The sequence below is a fragment of the Gymnogyps californianus genome, chromosome 7, assembly GCF_018139145.2.
Source record: "Gymnogyps californianus isolate 813 chromosome 7, ASM1813914v2, whole genome shotgun sequence".
In the NCBI taxonomy this organism is placed as follows: Eukaryota; Metazoa; Chordata; class Aves; order Accipitriformes; family Cathartidae; genus Gymnogyps; species Gymnogyps californianus.
Window position 1 is genome coordinate 21,171,368 of NC_059477.1, and position 19,431 is coordinate 21,190,798.

General features: G+C 36.2%; 1 protein-coding gene across 1 annotated transcript in view; it reads left to right on the forward strand.

The window, feature by feature from the left end:
- Window positions 1–654: 654 nt before the first annotated feature.
- Window positions 655–19,431, forward strand: part of SLC25A12 (solute carrier family 25 member 12) — a 52,444-nt gene continuing 33,667 nt past the window's right edge. The window contains exons 1-4 of the mRNA XM_050900443.1: window positions 655–700; window positions 1,284–1,337; window positions 6,799–6,941; window positions 12,155–12,270. Coding sequence (XP_050756400.1) covers window positions 689–700; window positions 1,284–1,337; window positions 6,799–6,941; window positions 12,155–12,270 — 325 coding nt within the window. The 5' untranslated portion in view covers window positions 655–688. The remainder of the gene's footprint in view (window positions 701–1,283; window positions 1,338–6,798; window positions 6,942–12,154; window positions 12,271–19,431) is intronic.

A 19,431-nucleotide genomic window follows, 5' to 3' on the forward strand; every position in this document is an offset into this window, starting at 1 on the left:
GAATTGATTACTTTGTGCCTCTGCTTCGTTTGAAATATGGGGCTACTACCACTTCGCAGCCATGCTGCCAGAGTATCAGTCTATGAACAGTTTCAGCACTTGGTATCAACAGGTATAGCTCTGCTGACGCTCAAGGGAATGGCTGCATCTGTTAAACCAGAAATGAGTTTCAGTAGCATTTTAAAAAGTTCAGTTTTGCGTTATGGAGGTGCTACCAGCAGCCCCCCAGGCAAGGACCCACAACCGCGCTCCTGGTGCCTTTGGTGGGGCGGGTGACACGCCGTCCAAACCGCGCTAATGCCAACGTAACCAACGTCGTAACCAACGTCGCCCGCGGTGGGTCCGTGTGGCGGCTAACGCGGGGGGCGAAGGGGTACCGACACCACGCCTGCCCTGGGCGCCCGCCGAGGGGCCCCGCCGAGAGCAGGCGGGGCAGGAGGCAGGGCCACGGCTGGTACCGGTGGGCTCCGCTCCACTCCCCTCGCCCCTGCGGACCTCCGGCGGCCGCTGCGGCCGCTGAGGGGAGCCAGCCGAGGCGAGCGGGCCGCGCCGGGCGGGGCAGGGCAGGGCAGGGCAGGGCAGGGCAGAGCGCTCGTTACCACAGCGCTGCGCTGAGGCGGCGGCTGTTGCGGCGGCGCGGCGGGTGGGTAGCGGCGGGCGACTCCTCCTCCTTCTCCCCGGGCGCAGCATGGCGGTCAAGGTGACTCTCCCCCTCCGTCGCTTGTCGCAGGAGGAAACGGGCGGACCCCCCGCCTTCCCGCGCGGGGCGGCCGAGGGGGAGGCGGGCGGCGGGAGGAGGCAGCCGCTGCTGCGGGAGCCCCGCGGGGGGCCAGGGGAAGCCGCCAGCGGGGGCGGTGATGGCGGGACGGCCCCGGGGAAGGAGCAGCGCAGCCTGCTTTGCCTCCGCCTCCGGAGGTGAAGCGGCGAGGCTGCGGGGGCGCGGGCCGAGGGCCCGGCGGGCGCGGGGCGCCGCGGGGCCCGGCGGAGGACCGTTATCCGGCGCGCGCGGGCGGTAACGGCTGGGCCCGCCGGGCGGTAACGGCTGGCGTTGCGTGGGGCCGGGGCGCCGCGCGTCTTCCAGGCAGCCCTGAGTCTGACAGCTGTCATCGGCACTGGAGTCCTGTAGAGTCCCGCAGTAAGCACAGAGGGATCAAGTTTGAGATTCGCCCTGTCGGTTAGATAAGGGACCTGGTATTGCTGCCCTTATCAGTGCACACGGCGGTTTTTATCTACACTCTGTCAGTAGCCCAGCTAGCGAAGCATTAACTTGCTTGTGTTTACAGGTGCCATCAACCAAAAGAGCGGATCCTGCTGAACTACGAAATATTTTTTTGCAGGTAAAAAGATTGGTCTCATGTTGTTTGATTGACAGACTTTTATTTTTCGCCCTTGCAGCAGTTTGCCATGGCATCATATGCTTGTCATGCTTGTGGGACGCTTAAAAGTTCACTTTGCAGGCACAGTGTGTTGAAAGGGCTGTTGGGCATTGAGGAGGAACTGCTCCTGACACAAGTCGTGATTAATCATTTCCAAATGATAATCTCAAGTAATTTTCTGAAGTATTTTCTAATTTCCTATAAAGCAAATAATTATAACCATAACTAAGTACTGGTATTTTTTAAATACACTTTTGCAAGATTCTAAAAAAATTCTTCTTCCATGGCTGTATGTTTTGTCCTTGGTGTTTATATGTGTTCCTCTTACAAATGGATGGATGACTGGCAATGTTTTTAGAACTTAAAATTGATTTCTTAAGATTGATGTATTTCATAACATTATCCCTTGCAGGGCCTTAGAATTCACATATGTAAATAACAGCATGAAGCTTTCTCCACTCCCCTTAGTTACAGTGAAGCACAATCTGAAAGGAAAATCCAGTCAGTCCTAAAACTTTGATAATAAGGTTTGAATCGGGCAGATGGAATAAGAACAATAACTATGTTTTAGGTCCGTAGTTGGGCCGCTGATATTTCCAAAATCACTAAAATACCTTTTTTTCTTTCCCCTTTATGTTGAGTATTACACAGAATATGCAAGAAGCTTTCCTCTATGAAAAAGGAAAGAATATAAAATCAAGTATTAGAGCTAATACTGTAAATAATAAAATCTATTATTTCATCTTTGACATGTATCTTTTGGTCCTACCATATTATCTAACAGTTTCCACATACGGTAAGTAGACAGAGAGACCTTTTTGCCTAAGAGAGAGAATTTATATCCCAACCATGATTTTGGCAGATTTTTGCTTTTGCATACTGGATTACACTGGTAACATTGCTGGAGTGCTAAAACTTAGAATGTTGGAATCAAACTGTGAAAGCCCAGCATTTAGTTTCTAGTAAAAAATCTTCCATCACAGGTTCATTTATTGTTGACATGACATTTAGCTTTTGTAGGTAGGGAATACAGTAGAGTGTGTTAATAAAATAAGCAACATGAAAATATCATTTTTAAAATATATATTAATACAGTATAAAATATGTGGTTCTACAACATCACACAGCTCTTTTCCAACTTTTTGCAAGATCCTTTTGCATGTTTGATTGCAGAAAAGTGAAATGTGGTGTCAAAATACTCTATTCAACTTGGAAATGTGGGCTTTTTATGATTCTTGACTTCCAGTCAGTAGAATTCCTTGCTTCTGGAAATAAGTAATTGTTTGAAGTCCTTGATTTTGGTCATACAGGGAAAAGTGGAGAGGAAGAACATTGTACAACTGGATCTTGAAATTGTCTCTCTGACAATACATGTGTTATTGACCTAAAAAGCAGACAGTCTGGTTTTAAAACAGCTTTTTGGTCTTCTCCATGTCTATCTTGTAATCTTCAAAGAAACATGCAAATTAAGTTGTGGATTGTTTTGTGCTCTGAGGAATGAAAAATACGAAAGCTCTCCTGTCTCCTCTTGAGTATCTGAGATTTGCAGTAAAAAAAGAGAACACAGACTCGTCTAGCATAGGAAGAGAGTTTATATTTCTTTTGGATTATATTTGATTATAATTGAGGTTGAAATTGTGTTTTTTGTTTGATAGGTAGCAAGCAAACTTAGTTGCAAACTTTAAAAAAATTAGAAGAGAACCCACTCTTTCCAAGACTAAGTTGTAGAGAGTCTTGTTATGAAATATTGCTAGTGTTGCACACATCAGGGGTCAGATATGTTGTGCTCTTTGCTGAGAGTGCTGGCCTGTTCTGTGAGCTTCAGCTAAAGGTCGTGCATTCCTTCCTAAATTTGGCTTCCCTTGGAAATGGGTGGAAGGGAAGATGTGAACTCTAGGCCTCTTCGTCATCCACCTTATTCATAGAGGGTGTACTTAAATTTCCTTCTGTTCATGTGTATTCTCTAATGTGCACATGCCCTCTGTCCATCCAGTTTAAGTTGTATCTTAATGGATGCTTGATATATACCTTTCTCTTAGAATTTCTGAAGCTTGCTATATATTTCTTTTTATTATTTTAAACTGTTAAAAATCTTAAGTTTGACTTGTATTAAAAAGATGTGCTAATCCTGTAACTATGAAATGCAGGCACTGAAGTTTCGTGTTTGTGCACCATCAAATAAGTTACCTCTCAGGTGTTTGCTAACCACTGACTTCAGTAACAACCATAAAGGAACAAAATAGAAATTCACTGAAGGATAAAAGAGTTACGTAGAGCAACAGTTATCAGATTTCTTAGTAAGCCTTCATTCTTTTTTCTTAGGCAAGACACAGTCAGCCCTTGGGGAATATAGTTGAATTATTCCCTGCCTGCTGAGTGCAAGTGGAACCTGTTCCAGCAAGGTCGAGAAAGAAACAAAAATTTCCAATTTTAATACAGGAAACTCCCGCCCCCCCCCGCTTAAAAATGTCCTGAATCTCTTGCTCATAGCTTAGCTTAATTTAAAAAAAATATGTTAAGAGTACTCATAGGTCTCTTTTGTTTTGGAACTTATTTCTCCTCTGCCCAGATAAAATCATTGGGATAGAAAATCCCTTTAAATTGAAAACTAACCAATTTTTCAAAGAAAGCATTGTTTCTGAAAGTGTGGCGATACCTAGCACTATATTGTACAAGTAGAGTAGGAGTTTTGTGTGTTCATGTTATGTGATGATGTTTAAAAAAAAGTTTCATGCAAATTCATCAAGTGCTTACCTGAGACAGTCTATAAATGTATAGTAAGAATTTTGTGTTATAAAGTAATGTAATTCAAGACTGAGGAAAATACAGATTTAAGTGATGTGTTATGTTTTATATGCAAATTAAGATATAATTTACAATTGCCTATTTTGTGCTAAAAGATTCTTGACTTAAGTTGTATGGTGAAAAGATAACTTGAGGACAAATGTAAATACATGCCAAAAGGGAATAGCCTAGCTACTTTGTCAGGCCTTAGTTTAGTGGCTCGCTGCCAAGCTCTTTCAAAATACCATGACCTTCTCGTATGGAGATCAATGTATCTGTCAGTTAATTATTTTTGTCTCAAAAATTTTTTAACAAAACTTCCCAGACACAGTATTTATTGTAAAACAATTCACTATTTGTAATAAACTTGGATGAATTGGTGTGTGAAGAAAAAAAGATATTTAGATTTTAACTGTCTTTGATATGCACTCTACTGTCATACAGTTGAATTCCATTATTCTTGAAGATATGCTCAATATTCTGCATGTTTGATGGTCCTTCATACATAAAACTTTCTTTGGATTGCATGTCTTGCAGCAGAGTTGTGCTTCATAATGCATTTTTTTTAGTCACTTGTGCATATGACTGAGAAGAGAACCTTTCAGAGTTGATTCAATGAAGCCACAGTTTCGTTATATTGTCGTGTCGGCAGCACCGCTGAATTAAAGGGTTCTTGTCCACTGCTTTGTGTTCCTGTTTTTGTGGAAATCATCTAGTTTAATTCTGCATTAGTTCACTAATCTGGTTTACAGTGCAGTCTTGTAAACAGCTGTCATCACAGCTATAGGGTGGAGGAGGGAGAGTTGATGAGGTGATGTGAGGGGCTGGTGTTGTGGAAGAGGTACAGGAGATGCTTAAGCAGGCATTGATGCTGATGCAAGCTCCTTTATGCTGAAATAATGTCCTGACTGCATTCGTTGGGTTGCATACAGCTGAAACAAGCATGAGACGTGAATGATCCCCTTTATCGTAATGGAGTGTTACACCTTAACAGGCATTGTGTGGAGGTCTTACTGTTAATACTCTAATTCCTGTGGGTCCCTGGCAGAGTAAGGGCCCATTTTGTTACTCTTTCGCATAAAGCTGTGTCAACTGAATCAAGATACTGCAGTATACGGTGGAAAAGTTAAAAATTACAGATAAGGCCATTAATTGAAGTTTGAATTCACTAGCATAGATGTTGCACTATAGGTCTTGGGGGGCATTGCCGTTTCTTTTTCTGCAGAGAATGCTTATGTGGTCATCTTTTAATGACTAGAACCTAGAAAGGTGAATTACATTTTTACAAATGAATTAAAAATCACTACTTTTATTGGAAATCAAAATTCTAATGAAACAGCTGTGTAGTTTTGTAACTTCACTTTCTCAGAACGAACACAGTTCATGTATATGTTTGAAGGTCTGCATTTAGATCATTGTGTGTACAAGTAGACTGTACAGTAGAGAGTGAACAGAACAGATTGATTTAAAACTATTAAATAAGCTTGCTTACAGGTTTTGTGAGCAAAAATGCTGAGAAACAAACTCAGTCATCAAACTGGATTGGGTCACAGTAGTTTAGGGAACTAGAAATCTTTTGTGAGCTATTTTCCTGTGTTCCAGGATGCAAACATAGTTTAACTTTGCAATCTGAAAACTTAGGTTTTATTTCTAAGATTACTGTCATATCATAAATAAACTACAAGAAATTTTTCCTGCAACTATACTGCCATCTTGAAACAAGATCTGAGGGGTATGAACTTTCATAATACATTTCCCTTTTATTCATCACTTGTGGTGCTTTCTACACCTGCCTCCTCACATTCTTAGTTCAAGATTGGTATTACCCAGCGTAACTGGACAGCTGAGGGCATGGAATTTACTTTATGCTAAAAAGTTCACTTTAAATTAAAAGTTGACCTATAGATAAGAACCAGTGATTAATGATTTGAAACAGAAAACTGATTAGTAAGAATACTGATACAGATGTGTGGCAGTTGTGTTGGTGTACAAGTAATAAAGATGTACTTGGTTATTTTATTCTTAGTTAGTTTTATTAATATTTAAATTCTATAATTTAAAATTTGCCTGTGATTTTTATTTGAAAATTTATTGTTAATAAAATTAAAACTCAAAACATTTCAGTTGACTCAAATCCTTTTTGTCTGTGTGTGTGAATTTCTACTTAAATGAAAAATGCCAAAACCATTAGTTTCAGGATAAAAATTAATCTGAAAATTTATTTCTCACAAAAAGAGAAAAGAAATAATATATATTTTCCAAACTAATAATGATCAGGAACAATTATTCAGAAGATATCTGCTACTAGAAATTGTAAGAAAATTTATGTGCTGTGTTTTCACAGTGTAGCTGCAAATGGAAAGCTGAAAATATGTAATTGTCTTTTTATTAGAAGATATTGGTCATTATGTGAACACATCTGTTCTACAGGGATAATCTGATTGTTGGTGGTACGCAACTAGTATAGTAACGCTATTAGTTTAATCAAGCCCTTTAATTTCAGAGCAGTTACATGCAGACAGTTGTGCACCATTCACAGTGATATTCAGTAAAGATACTAGTTTGGTAATCGCCGATACTTAACATCTAAATGGATTAATTTTTGTTTGTGTGGTTTTGTTTTTTATTTTTACTCTAGTATGCCAGTGTTGAGAAAGATGGTGAGCATTACATGACTGCAGAAGATTTTGTGCAAAAATACCTAGGACTTTATACAGATCCACGTTACAATCCTAAAACAGTGCAGCTGTTGGCTGGAGTGGCAGATCAAACTAAGGATGGGTGAGAATTTTGCTTTCCATTAGAAGCTTGTAATGCATTGGTAAATGCGTGAGTGAATGAGTTTGATAATTTAATCTTCTAAAATACATTATTGATTTTATTACGCTTTAAGCTTATTTAGATGATAAGTTTTTTTCTCAAGTACAATAGACTATACTTTTGTGGAAATTGGGAAAAAAATGTGGTGTTTAACGTGCATTTTTTAAATTAAGATTTGTTTTAATGGAGTTTTAACAATTACTACAAATCCAGAGGAAGTTGAACTGCAAGTAAGTTTAATGTAGTGTGATTGCCTTGGAAAAGTTCTTTTCTGTATACTCACATCCGTGATTATATACTATGTAGTCTTTAGTACCTGTGATTAAACATGGAAATATGGAAAAGCTTTCTTATTTCTGTAGTGTGCAATTCAAATCAAACCATTCAAATCATTAGGTCTTTTTTAAAGTGCTGGCTATTAGGGAAGAGAGACACTAATGACTCTATGAAAGAAGAAGGTGTTTGCCTAATCAAGATAAGGTCACACCACATAAAGCTTTTCCAACTCTGCTTACAGATGATATTACTTGCTTTTAGACAGTTCTCTGAAACTAATTTACAAAATGTCCACTCTGCTGAGGTAGTACCCTCTAACTCGCCTTCAAAGGAGCCTTTTCTCTTACTGTATGTAGGGCTTCTAGTTTTGGCCTTGGATTGTAGTAGGAAGCGTGGACATTGTTAAAGTAAAGTGAGAAGGTTAAGATGGACCAAAGAACAGGTCAAGAATGCAGAAGGGAGTGGGTATTTTGTAGAGAAGAGAGAAAGTTGCTGTTAAAATAGTATACAATATGTTTATAAATATATAGATGTAACTTATTTTGAATTGAAAGCCTCTTAACTTCCTTGGATTTGTGAGTCTAAATCTGACCTTTGACATCACTTAAATGTTTTTGTTTTCCTGTGTTCTGCTTTAGAATATATTATTAGTTTGCATAGTATCCTGAGCAGCTTGCACAGTATCTGTGCTTTACAAGTGAAATTGTATATGCTGTATACATTTTACACTAAATGACAAATGTAGGATCTCCTGTTTCATGTAATGTTACATGATTTTTTTTTTATAAAGCTGCAGCATTTTGATAATACATTTGATATATACATACATTTGATAAATGCAAATAACATGGCTGCGGTTTGTTGCATTGTTATGGATTGAAAAGGCTATTTTGTATGTATCTGTTGAAATAATAGTCTAATTGATGACTAGTAAATGAACACGTTGAGTATCTTGTTTCTCTGAAGGCTGTTGTTATCTTTTACGGTGTGCGTTTCTTCAGAAAATGTCTTATAAAAGGATCTTTCTTACAGTAAGAAATCAAAAATTTGTTTTATTGCTACAACAACTTTACATTGAGACATCACTTTTTTGTTGCTTTCCCTGTGAATATAAGTTTTTGTTGTTTGTTTTTTTTTAAATCTGGGTAATATTTGAAGTGAGATAATCAAACATGGGTAAGTGTGCTTTATCTACTTCTGTATGGGAACAGTGGGAATGGGAATTATTACCATATGGTCTGCAGTGCAAAATGTTTGTCTGTCTGAATACTTGTCTGAAACTTACTTTCTTAAATGTTTTAATCTATATTTATCGCTAATCTGTATTTCATGTGAAGAATTTGTTATACCCCCATCATCATCATCATTGGTTTATTTATTTACTTTTACATTCGCATTCTTCCATTTGTGGTGAGCTGTAATATATCAAAATCCAGACTCTAATAACTATATCATCTGCACAGAGAGTTTCATCTGTAGCATGAATAATTATTGTAATCTTCAACTGAATTCGGGAATGCATTACATCTTTCCAAGGACTTAAAGTTACTTTATGAAGTCCAAGGAAGTATCAGTTGTCCTATTCCATACATACATTTGTAAATTAAATGACAGCCCAACGTCACACAGCAAATCATTGAGAAGCTTTGGGTTCTGTTACGAAATTTAATTCCTGTATGTGCTATCATACTCTCTTAGCCTTGCTTGCCCTTCAAATAAATACTCAAAATGTTCTTGGTAACTTTTCTTTGTTAATATTTTTTAATTTCATTTAGGTTTGAGTTTGGCACTTTAGAAAAAAACCACATTTTGGAACTGGCTGGCTGTAGGCATATGTTTAAAAAAATGTTTTTTTACTTTTTCCCTGATGGTAACTTGATCCTTACTTAACTGTTCCGGAGTACTATTGTGTTCTCCCATTACTACAGTACAAAACTGGTTTGCTTTAGTGGAACTCTGTAAGGCAGTTCTTAAAACAGATGACTGTTCACTTTCAAAGTGTTTATTCTTCATTGTTACAAATGTGTGTTCTGAGAAATCAATGTGATGAGCTCTAAATTAGAATTTGGCCTAAACTACCTTGTCTGCTATGTGTTTAATACAATGAGATTTCAGTGATGCTGTAAGCATTTCTATTTCTTCAGAGTGCAGGCGCTACTGTTGAAATTAGAATAAATATCCTCTCTGAATAATATATATGTGTGCCAAAACCAGCTTCTCAATTACCTAAGTCAGTTAACATTAGTAGGTATTGCGGTTTTAAAATCAAAGATTTTCTTCTCCCTTCAAACCTTCAAAATTTCACAGTAGTCATTTAAAATTCTTCATTTTAATTGCTTGTTTCTGGGCACTCTTTTTATCAGCAGATCGTTCTTAAAATTTGGAAATGTGTTCCTAAGCTAAGTCCTGAAGAAAGAGTTGATGTTTCACATAATGGAGAGTCACAACAGAGCTATACATAATGTCTAAAAGCTATGTTGTGTGGGAAAAAAAGAGCAAAGAGTTGTAGTAGGAAAAAAGGAAAGTAGAGAAGAATTGTAAACACACGGCTTACTTTGTGTGCTTTTGAAGGGTAACGGTACAGAAGAAATAAGAGGAAAGGAATTTTTTTAAAATGTGACAGATAAAATGAAAGGTGAGTGATTTGATGTTGTTATGGACTCTGTAATGCGGTGGGTTCACTGAATGATACTTCAGTAGCAATTGGGTGGGAAGCTCCATCATTCTTTTTAATCCAGCTCCTGTTATCTCTGCCCTAATGGATAATGGAGGATCACAGGGGATATCCCTGCTCTTAGGCATTGCAAGTTGAATATATGGAAAGGAAATTGAATGTGTCTATCTCCTTTTGCTGTAGGCACTGTTAAAGTGAGACCTCTGAAGACGGCTTCTTTCAGGTTCAGGCTTCTACGAATGCATTCTACAGAGATCGTCACTTGATTTTGTCAGTTATAAAGCTTCCTGGTTAGGAATTAATTTGTATGTCAGGCTTATGCTTGTATGTGAGGTATATTTTGAAATGATAGTATTTACAATTATTTTAAAGGATATTCTGTTTCTCTGATACTAAACCCTTATTTATCAAGATCATCCTTTGGATGAAATTGACTTTGCATCTGAAGAACCATTCTCACATCCCTGATTTTTGTGGCTAAAGTGTGACAAATTCATATCATAATTCTCTATTTGCCATATCTTAATTCCTTTCAAAATCACTACATTTTTTCCTGTATTTTCTGAATAATGCATATATGCAAGAATGTTAACATATGTAACCTTGTTTAAAGTATCTCAATTCTGCTTCATGTGTACTTTGACAGAGAAAGACCAGATAAACTAATGAATAGTGTGGCTTGATTTTTTTTTTCTTTTTTTCTTTTTTCTGTAGGGAACAGAATTTCCCTCTGCTGCTCTTTAGCAGTAAGCATTATATGTGTGAAGTAATCACTGTGAGCTAATGATCTCCTATGAAGAGTACTAAGTTCAGATGAATTATGTATGTTTTCTAGGAAAATGTACCATCTACAGTGATATTCTATGTTTTAACAGCATCTACTGAAATAGTAATTTTTTTTAATTTAAAAAAATGTAATTAAAATTCTTATTCCCATTGATAATTTATTTGATGCTAAAATAGATATCCCATCATTTATTTCTATAAACTGAGCTCAGGAACTTGTAACTGGATGGAATATTCTAAGCCACCAAGCTAAGTCCCCTATTTTTACAAGGATAGAAACACACAGTTTTAATAAACCAATTTTGCTGTTAAAACCTAAGGCTTTTGCTTGCAGTATGCTGGAAAGACCACAGTATATGCCTGCTCTAAATATCTTTATGGATATGTGGTTTTGTTCTTGTGCCAACATTATACTTTATCTTCTCCTGGTTTAGGGCTTATCTTTCTGCAGCTGTTCTTACATATAGCATTAGGATCCCTTCTAAATGTTTTTTCTGTTAGTCAGAATAAGCTGAGTTCCTCTAGAAAAGTTATTTGTGATTATCCTAGTAAGTTACCTGTGCATACATTCAAGTCTAAGTTTACGTGTGTTGAACACAAGGACTTGGATTTCCATGCAGTGTTCCAGAGATGGTGTGGGAACCCTATCTGGGGATACCACTGCTTCCTTATCTCGCACAGAAACAGCTTTCCTAATGCATCCTGAGTTGCATTTTTCTGTATGGTGACTGTCTTGCATACACAGCTCAGAATCTTGTGATCTGCTGTTACACTCAAATCCTTCCCTGCCTTGGTCATGTCTACCTGTCCTTAAGTCCAAACGTTCTTATAGTTTCTTTCTTTTTTTCTTGTCCTCAAGTACATGACTTTGTGGTTCATGTTATATTTGAAGTGTAATATTTTTTCTATATACGTAGTAAAGTATAACTTTTTCTGAACCTGTTTGTTTTTTATGAATGTTATATGTTGTTTTAAGAAAATACATGTATTGTATAGTATATTCCTATAGGTGCATTAAGCTGTCTTTCCTTTCTCAGTAGAAATACATACATAAATTAGTAATATAATGACAGCCCTGTAAATTTCGTGGTGGTAGAATTTCTGTGGGTTTTTTATGTCTTAATTTTTAAGTGCTGTCTGGTTACATTTATAATTACAAGGTAATAAATTGTGTGTATTCACTGAGAATTGATTATATTTTGTTGTTGATGAAGAATTCAGTCCTTTTGTAGAGGAAGAAACTGAGTTGCATAAAGGTTAAGTAACTACTTAAATGTAACAAATACTTTTTCAGTTTCTAGTGTAGTGTCTTATATTTTTTTATATAAGAATTTTAATAATTGGACCATGCAATTTTCTAGATCATCAAACACAAAATATCATTGGTATTGTGAATAATTTTTTGAAATCTTTATAACTTCTGTATTTTCCTTTGTAGGTTGATTTCCTATCAAGAATTTTTGGCATTTGAATCTGTTTTGTGTACTCCAGATGCAATATTCATTGTTGCTTTTCAGTTATTTGACAAGAGTGGCAATGGAGAAGTAACATTTGGTAAGAATATCTAAAGAAAAACGTTTTAAGAAAGTGTTTATGATAGTATAAATCATAATAATGGTTCATCACCATTGGTGCATAGAAATGGATATTGTGCAGTACTGTACTGATTTCCTAAGAGTTTGCATGAGTAAAACATTTTTTTTCTTTCAAGTGATACAAGCTTAAGAAATGCAGAGAAACAAAATATATTTTGCTCTGTCTTCTTGAATCAGGATTTTTCATGTTCCTGAAGTAGTTAATACAATGCTGTTTTGTTCAGTGTCATCCTAAGTAAAATTCTGTGTCATAGACTTTGAACTCCTTCAATGATGAGGGATTTTTAAAGTATGTTCTGGATCTCCGCATATCTTTGAAGAATTGTCATTAGATACAGTAAGAGCTCAATATAGAAATGAAGGAGGTCTAATCTTCTGAATTCCTAGTTTAGTGTTCCTTTTCTTGAGGAGCAAATCTTACTTTAATGTTACAAGTGTAACTTCCAACTAGATCATATATTTGAAAAATTAGGAAGAAAATATGACCTTTAAGTTTTGTTACTTTTTTTTTTTCCTAATCACATAAATTAGTAATTGGACAAAATTCTTCAGGCTAACTATACTGCTTTATTATGTTGCTAAATAACTGTTATTAACGTTGCAGTTTAAGGAGGTTTTATTTTTAAAACTTTGTATGTTGATGAAAATCAGATAAATCAATGCTAAGAATTTTAATAAAATGGAATGAGAATTAAATGTTATTTCTATCCAAAGGAATAAAGCTCTCAATAAAGAAAATACAAACTATGCTTGGATTTGTAACCACTTGCTGTTTGTACCATTTCATTCTTATGAAAATTGTTGCAACTTGTTGGAAAAAAATATGCAAGGATCTTTTTATGGAAAGAAACTGCTTGACTTAACGATGTAATTTAACAGACATAACTGAAGGGTCAAATACTAAGCAATTTGGATACACAACATCTTGAAAAGAAGATCTTTTGGAACTTAAGTAAACGTGAAGTCAATAGATGCAGTCATTAGGAAGTAGATAAACTACTACAATCAGTGTGACTGTGTTAAGGATGGTATATTTAATAATCTCACAAAATGGGGATATGCACTTTGTAGCTGTCATGAATGCACTTGAAATAGCTGGTTCCGTAAATGAAAAAAAATTAATTTCAGATTGTATACAGATTCCTCAGTCAGACTGGGGATTGTTATTTTTATGAGCACATCATTATATTGAAGGCTAAAAGAACAACACAAACAAGAGAAACTGTAAAACAGAAAATTGCATTATTTTTTCCATATCTTTCTTGCTGATTTTTTTTTAATAAGGCTGATAAATCTTGAATAGGAAACTCTTTAGGGAATTTAAAATTTACTATTGGTTTCTTGTTTTTATAAAATTAATTACATTGCAATTATTACTATATTTAGTAGTATGTTGTAACATATCAGTGGTACATATTTTTGTGCTACAGTTCCCACGTTTACTGTTGCTTTTTTGCCTTTTTTGTTGTTGTTGTTTGTAACATGGGCTACTTATTCTTACTTCGTAGGCATATCATACAAATTAATGCATGTGGGAAAAATGTGAATGATGACATGTTCAGAATTTGGTAACTCCACAGTCAATTTCCAAGTCAGTCTTGTGGCCTGTAGAGGCTATTTTATAAATGAGTCCTGCACTCTTTCATTTTCACACCACATAAACAGAAAGGCACAGAGTTTAGTTTCATGTAAAAACAAAAGAATATATAAAATTAGATCTTAAAGTTAAAAGTTGTAATAAACTATTAGAAATATACTGAAATGGAGTAAGTTTAGCCAGTTGGTGTGAGAATTGCTGTCAGGCAAGTCAGCTCTCTTCTATGAGTGTGTAATGTATCCAGTCTGCAGATAAACCCTCTTGGTTATGGGAGCAAACATGAGTCAGTATTTTCTAGCTCAGATGCAATGCCATGTGGATGTGATTGCATTGATTCCAAAGCTAACTCAAGCCAGTAAGTCTTGCCAGAAGTGACATGGATTTACCGAGGTTTTTCTGCACTGTGCATCTGGAGCAAGGGGTGGGGGTGCTGGAGAGTGGAACACAGAATCAACTTGGGTCTGTTAGGCCAGTAACTTGAACCCAACACTGGCCTTGCTGGATGTGAGATAATGTCGCAAAATCATTTGGGTATGACTGTATGGCATTTTCAAAAAATATCCTGAACTACTCAAATTTTCAGTTATCTGGAGAAAGTTAAGTATAGTTGTTGATTTTTGGAGCTGGCTCTGTATTTGAAAGCAAGTTGCTCCAGTCAGGTTCACATCTCTTTAGGATTTATTTACTGACATGGACTCGGACCATACTTGAGCACTTTAGCTTCTTGCAGTCCCCTTGAGCCTCAATCTGCCACTTATCTCTTCAAGAGTTTAGCTTCCAACTCTCCAATGAGGAAACTATTAATTAAATTGTATTACAGAAGAACTTCTGTCTTATGAGTTGAGAAATGAAGAGGACAAAGTTTATGATTCATTAGAAACTATTTGGTAGAAATACTTGTCAGCTATGCTGTGCTAATCAATGTCTTTGTGCAATATCATATGTTAATTGGGATTGTTGAAACAGGAAGCCTTCTGTCACTTTAATGTCATCTACTTTCTTATTGCTTTGGGACATTTTTCCAGGAGTTTTGGACATCCAGAAATCCTGTATGAATGACTGCCATAAATGTGCAGATAGTATGCTGCAATATTTGTATAGGAGGTCCATTGCAAGAACAAGAAATTGGACCTACTTTGTACGAGCAAACTGTGCTGCTCAGTACCCTTTGCATGTTTCAGCTGCACTGGACTTGCTGTCAGCTTGGTGAATAAAAAGCAATAAAATGATGATTTTCATAACCCATTGATACAAGTGACAGTGTAGTTTAAATGACTTTTTAATCATGGAGAAATACAAAAAAAGCATTTCTTTTCCTGATCAAATGCTTGTACGTCTTCATAAATGATTCCTAGGTGAATATTTATGGGAAGTGTGTTGCTGATGAGCTCTTACAGTATTTCTTTAACCATAAAATATTTACAAGTAACAGCTAAAGCTGATAAAGAGAAGTGATTTTATTTTTTTCATGCATTGTCTTTCTTGTTACGGGGTGGTATCTATAGCCAGAGAAGACTGACCACCACCTTGCTTTTTTGATAATGGGATGTAACTGACTAAGCTACTTAACATGAGTGAAATATTTAAAAACACTCCATAAAATTAATGCTATTGTACTAAGCAAACTTCTTTTTATTGCTATTCTGTGCAGGTCTTTTGACCTGAATTCAGGTTAAAGCAAACCTGAGTATTAAATCTGCTCAAGCTATTTGGTTTGCTTTGATGTTGAAGCAGGTAATCCTTACTGTGGTTAAAAGGTGAAGTCTGTGACTATCACTGAAACTTCTCTCAAAAATAGGTTGTCTAACTAGAAGTAAAAGGATTCTTTGTAATTTCTCCCTTCGGCAAATCATAGAATGATCTGGACTGTATCACTTTTAATTGGAATGTACAATTTGAAGGCTTTTTCCAGCTGTTCTTCCTTGTAGAGTCACCACAAAGAAAGCCATTCTCTGATAAACTGGAGAATTTCAGAGACACTTTTTTAGTGAAATACCCATGCTGGTATGGATAGAAAGATGGAGCTAAGATAATGAGATTTTGAAACAATTTTACTGCTTTCATGTTCGTGATTCTTCTGTACTCAGAATTTTTACATTATTTTGGAGATAATTGGAAAATATTTGTGGAACTGAACATAAGGGTTTTAAAAACATCCTGCAGCTCAAAATCTAATTAAAAATATTTTGCAGAGTATAATGACCTCTTCTTTAAAGGCACTGGGGGGAGTAAGGGGATTGGATACCTAGTAATGCAACTATGTGAAGATTACCGTGATATTGGTGAACTGAAATAATAAACATCAATGTAATAGTTTCAGAAGTTGGATATACAGTGATACTGAAATCTTGTCCATCTATTTTCTTATACAAATTTTAATCTGGGAGAGAAAGTTCAGATTTCCATTAATCAGGACGTAGCGTTTAAGAACAGCGGAAGAAGGTGAGTGAGAAGAACAAGAGAAAGGAGTTGAATATATGTTATAGTTCTTTGCTTTTGAGTATTTTTCAGGAAACGCAGATCACTCCTAGTACTCACTCCTCCCCCATTTCCAAAAGAGCAATTGGATTGAAAATGCTAGGATTTGGATTTAATCTTAAGAGTTCTGCTATATAAAATATCATTTGCAACCATAAAGGCTGGAAACCTTTTAAAATGTAAACAGAAAAAATCTCATAATCACATGGCTACAGATCTGAGGATATAAGAAAAAAACATGTTTTTATCAAGTGTGCTGTAAACTAGAACTGCTGTTTTTCTTGGCTTCCTGGTAGCCATACATTAGTTGCCTGTTTTCAAGATGTCTTTTGCTTAACACATGCAGATAATGTAGGAAATGTCACTGTATGTTATGACTTTCTTTTGTCCTCATGGGTTTTTTTGTTTTTTTGTTTGTTTCTTTCCTGTTGTATGATTCTTTAAGGTTTAAACCACAGTTTTAAACACTTGTGAGCAGTGCAGGACGGGACCCCCTCCTTATTTTTTATAATAATAATATAGTATTAAGTTCAACACCATAGTCAGTAAGAGGGAATGGAAAAGGAGAACTCCATGTTAAAATTGTGTATATTGACAATTTGTTGTTATGGCCATCACTAATCTTAACCTTAAACAGAATCGCTAATCCTTTTACAATAAGAGTAGAAATACAATGTAACTATTTCTAGTTTAGCTTTCTCACTTTTCCTGCCACTTGTCACTTTGTTCTCACATCAAAGTAATTATTGTATTATTTACATTTGGATCACTCTTAATGTACTTCTGTTGCATCAGGTGCTACAAAAAAAGTCCTTTTGCCTTTAACTATGATTTTTTTATTTTATACCTGAAAGTGGAAATATGTAAAACTTGCTGTTAGCAAAAATAGTGAAAAATAGCAACATAGAATATGTTAAAATGCATTATGTACATTAAGGCTGAAATATGTACAATGGGACTGTAGATGACTGAGTAGACAGATTAAAAAAAAAACCCTATTAAACAACAAACCTTTAGCATACTTATGCTAGTATTTAAAACTATCAATCACATTTATATTTTTGTGTCTCTAGCAAGCATGATTGATGTTCCATCACTGGTGAGAGGGAATGGCAAACTCTGTTAACAGGTTAATGGCACTGGAATTGTGTGAGGTTTCCACTCTGCTTCTTGGGGAGCTGATAAGTCAGAATAAATAATAGGTACTATCTCAAGGCTTACTTGGGGTACTGAGCTCATCCCCACCATGGGCTATCAACAAGACATTGTAGTGTTTATAACTTGAAGTATTCTTCCTCCTCCTGTGAAATTCAGTATTGCCTAAAAACTTTGGGGTTTTTGTATCATTTTTCTGAGCCCAATAGGTAACGGTGTTTGATGGAGGTTGAGCCAGTCACATGTATGCTGCCTGCAGATAGCTGCTCCAGGCATCTATAATTTGTTTAAAATGATTGGGTGGGGAAATTCTGAAGCAATCTTGAGAGAATGCGTGTCGCCTTGGAGGTAATGTACTAGTGCACTAGAGTAGTAGGTTTATTGTTCCTGGGGCTGATGGTAAGTTGAGTATGTCATCAGGATGCTGACTTGTATGCCTATCTCAGAAGAAAATGCATTGCTATAAGCCTGGAAAGAAAGTTATCAGCTCAGTAGGAAAGAATGCCACTGCGGAAAGGTGAGCAAAGAGTAGGAGAAGACATTAGTAAATGAGCAACATGTATTGACAGGGACAATGAATGCATTCTGTAAAATGTCATACTAAAATGAAAGGGTTTAAATATAATTTGCTGTTTGCCCCCTGCAGAATAGCACTGTTGGAAATTTGAAGTACTTGTAGTTTATCTTAATTTAGAAGCATTACTGGGTTTTGACTGAGGGAGATAAAAAAAAGCAAAAAACCCCAGCATCTGTACCTTAATGTTACCTGTTTTCTTTGTTGTCAGTGCTTTGCTTCTGCTGTGAAAAAAATAAATTAAAAACAAGACATTTGATCATAATTCAAAGTGGTGAAAGTGTAGGTGATGATCACATTATGTGTAATTTCTGAAATGTGATTGTCTGTTTGCTGCTTCTCATCACACAAGTTCCTCGTTGTGGTGATGGCTATTTCCTTTAATATAAGAGAATAGCCAACAAAATTGGATTAAAAAGGTATTCTTGATATATTGTGAAGAAAACATCGCTACTCTTGGGTAGAAGTAGTAAATTTTAGTGCTTATCTAGAGATGTTTGAGAATCCCAAATGGCTTTGGAAAATTGTATTTAGAATTTCAATCGTTTTAACTGTGTCAGTTATTCCCAACAGGTACGCGGTTTTGCTCCTGTACCCCAAATGTTTCATAAAGAAAGCCAACGTGGAATTAATTAAGCATTAGGTACAACAGCATATCCTTAAACCCAGACTACTGTAATGCGTGCAGTACATGTTACTGATTGTGAGCAATTGCCTGTGGAAGAAAAATGGATAAGGTACCTCAGTTTTCAGGGAGGCAACAGGCTAATTTGGATACCATTTATTAAAGCTAGTTAGCCACTACTGGGATTCTTCAAGTACCAATACACTCAACTATTGAATATAAATTTGTTAATTCATTTACCAGTATTATTTTTATGTGCTGAAGAATCTTGACTTGTGATGTGTTGACGACTAGTTGTAAATGTTTTTAAGAAGAATAAATCTATAGCGTAGGAAACCGATTCTTAGTTAAGTAGTATACAATTAAATGCTTGAATGAGAGTTATGAAAAGACCAGGGGCTTAAGTCTCATTAAAAATAATTGGAAGATCTGTCTATATGAGCATCTATGAATATTTTTTGTGAGACTTTTTTTTAACCTTTCTCTAAGGTTAAAAGAAGCAATCATTGGAAACAACTGAAAATACAATTTAAATTTTCTGGCTACTTCAGCACGTTCTTTCCTAAGTTTTCATTAGGAGAACTCAGTATGTATTAGAAGTCAGTTTCACAGATGTGTAAGTAGTCACTAGTTGGCACTCTGTACATTAGTAGCCAAGCCAATAGATCCAATTAAGCAGGCCTGTATTCTG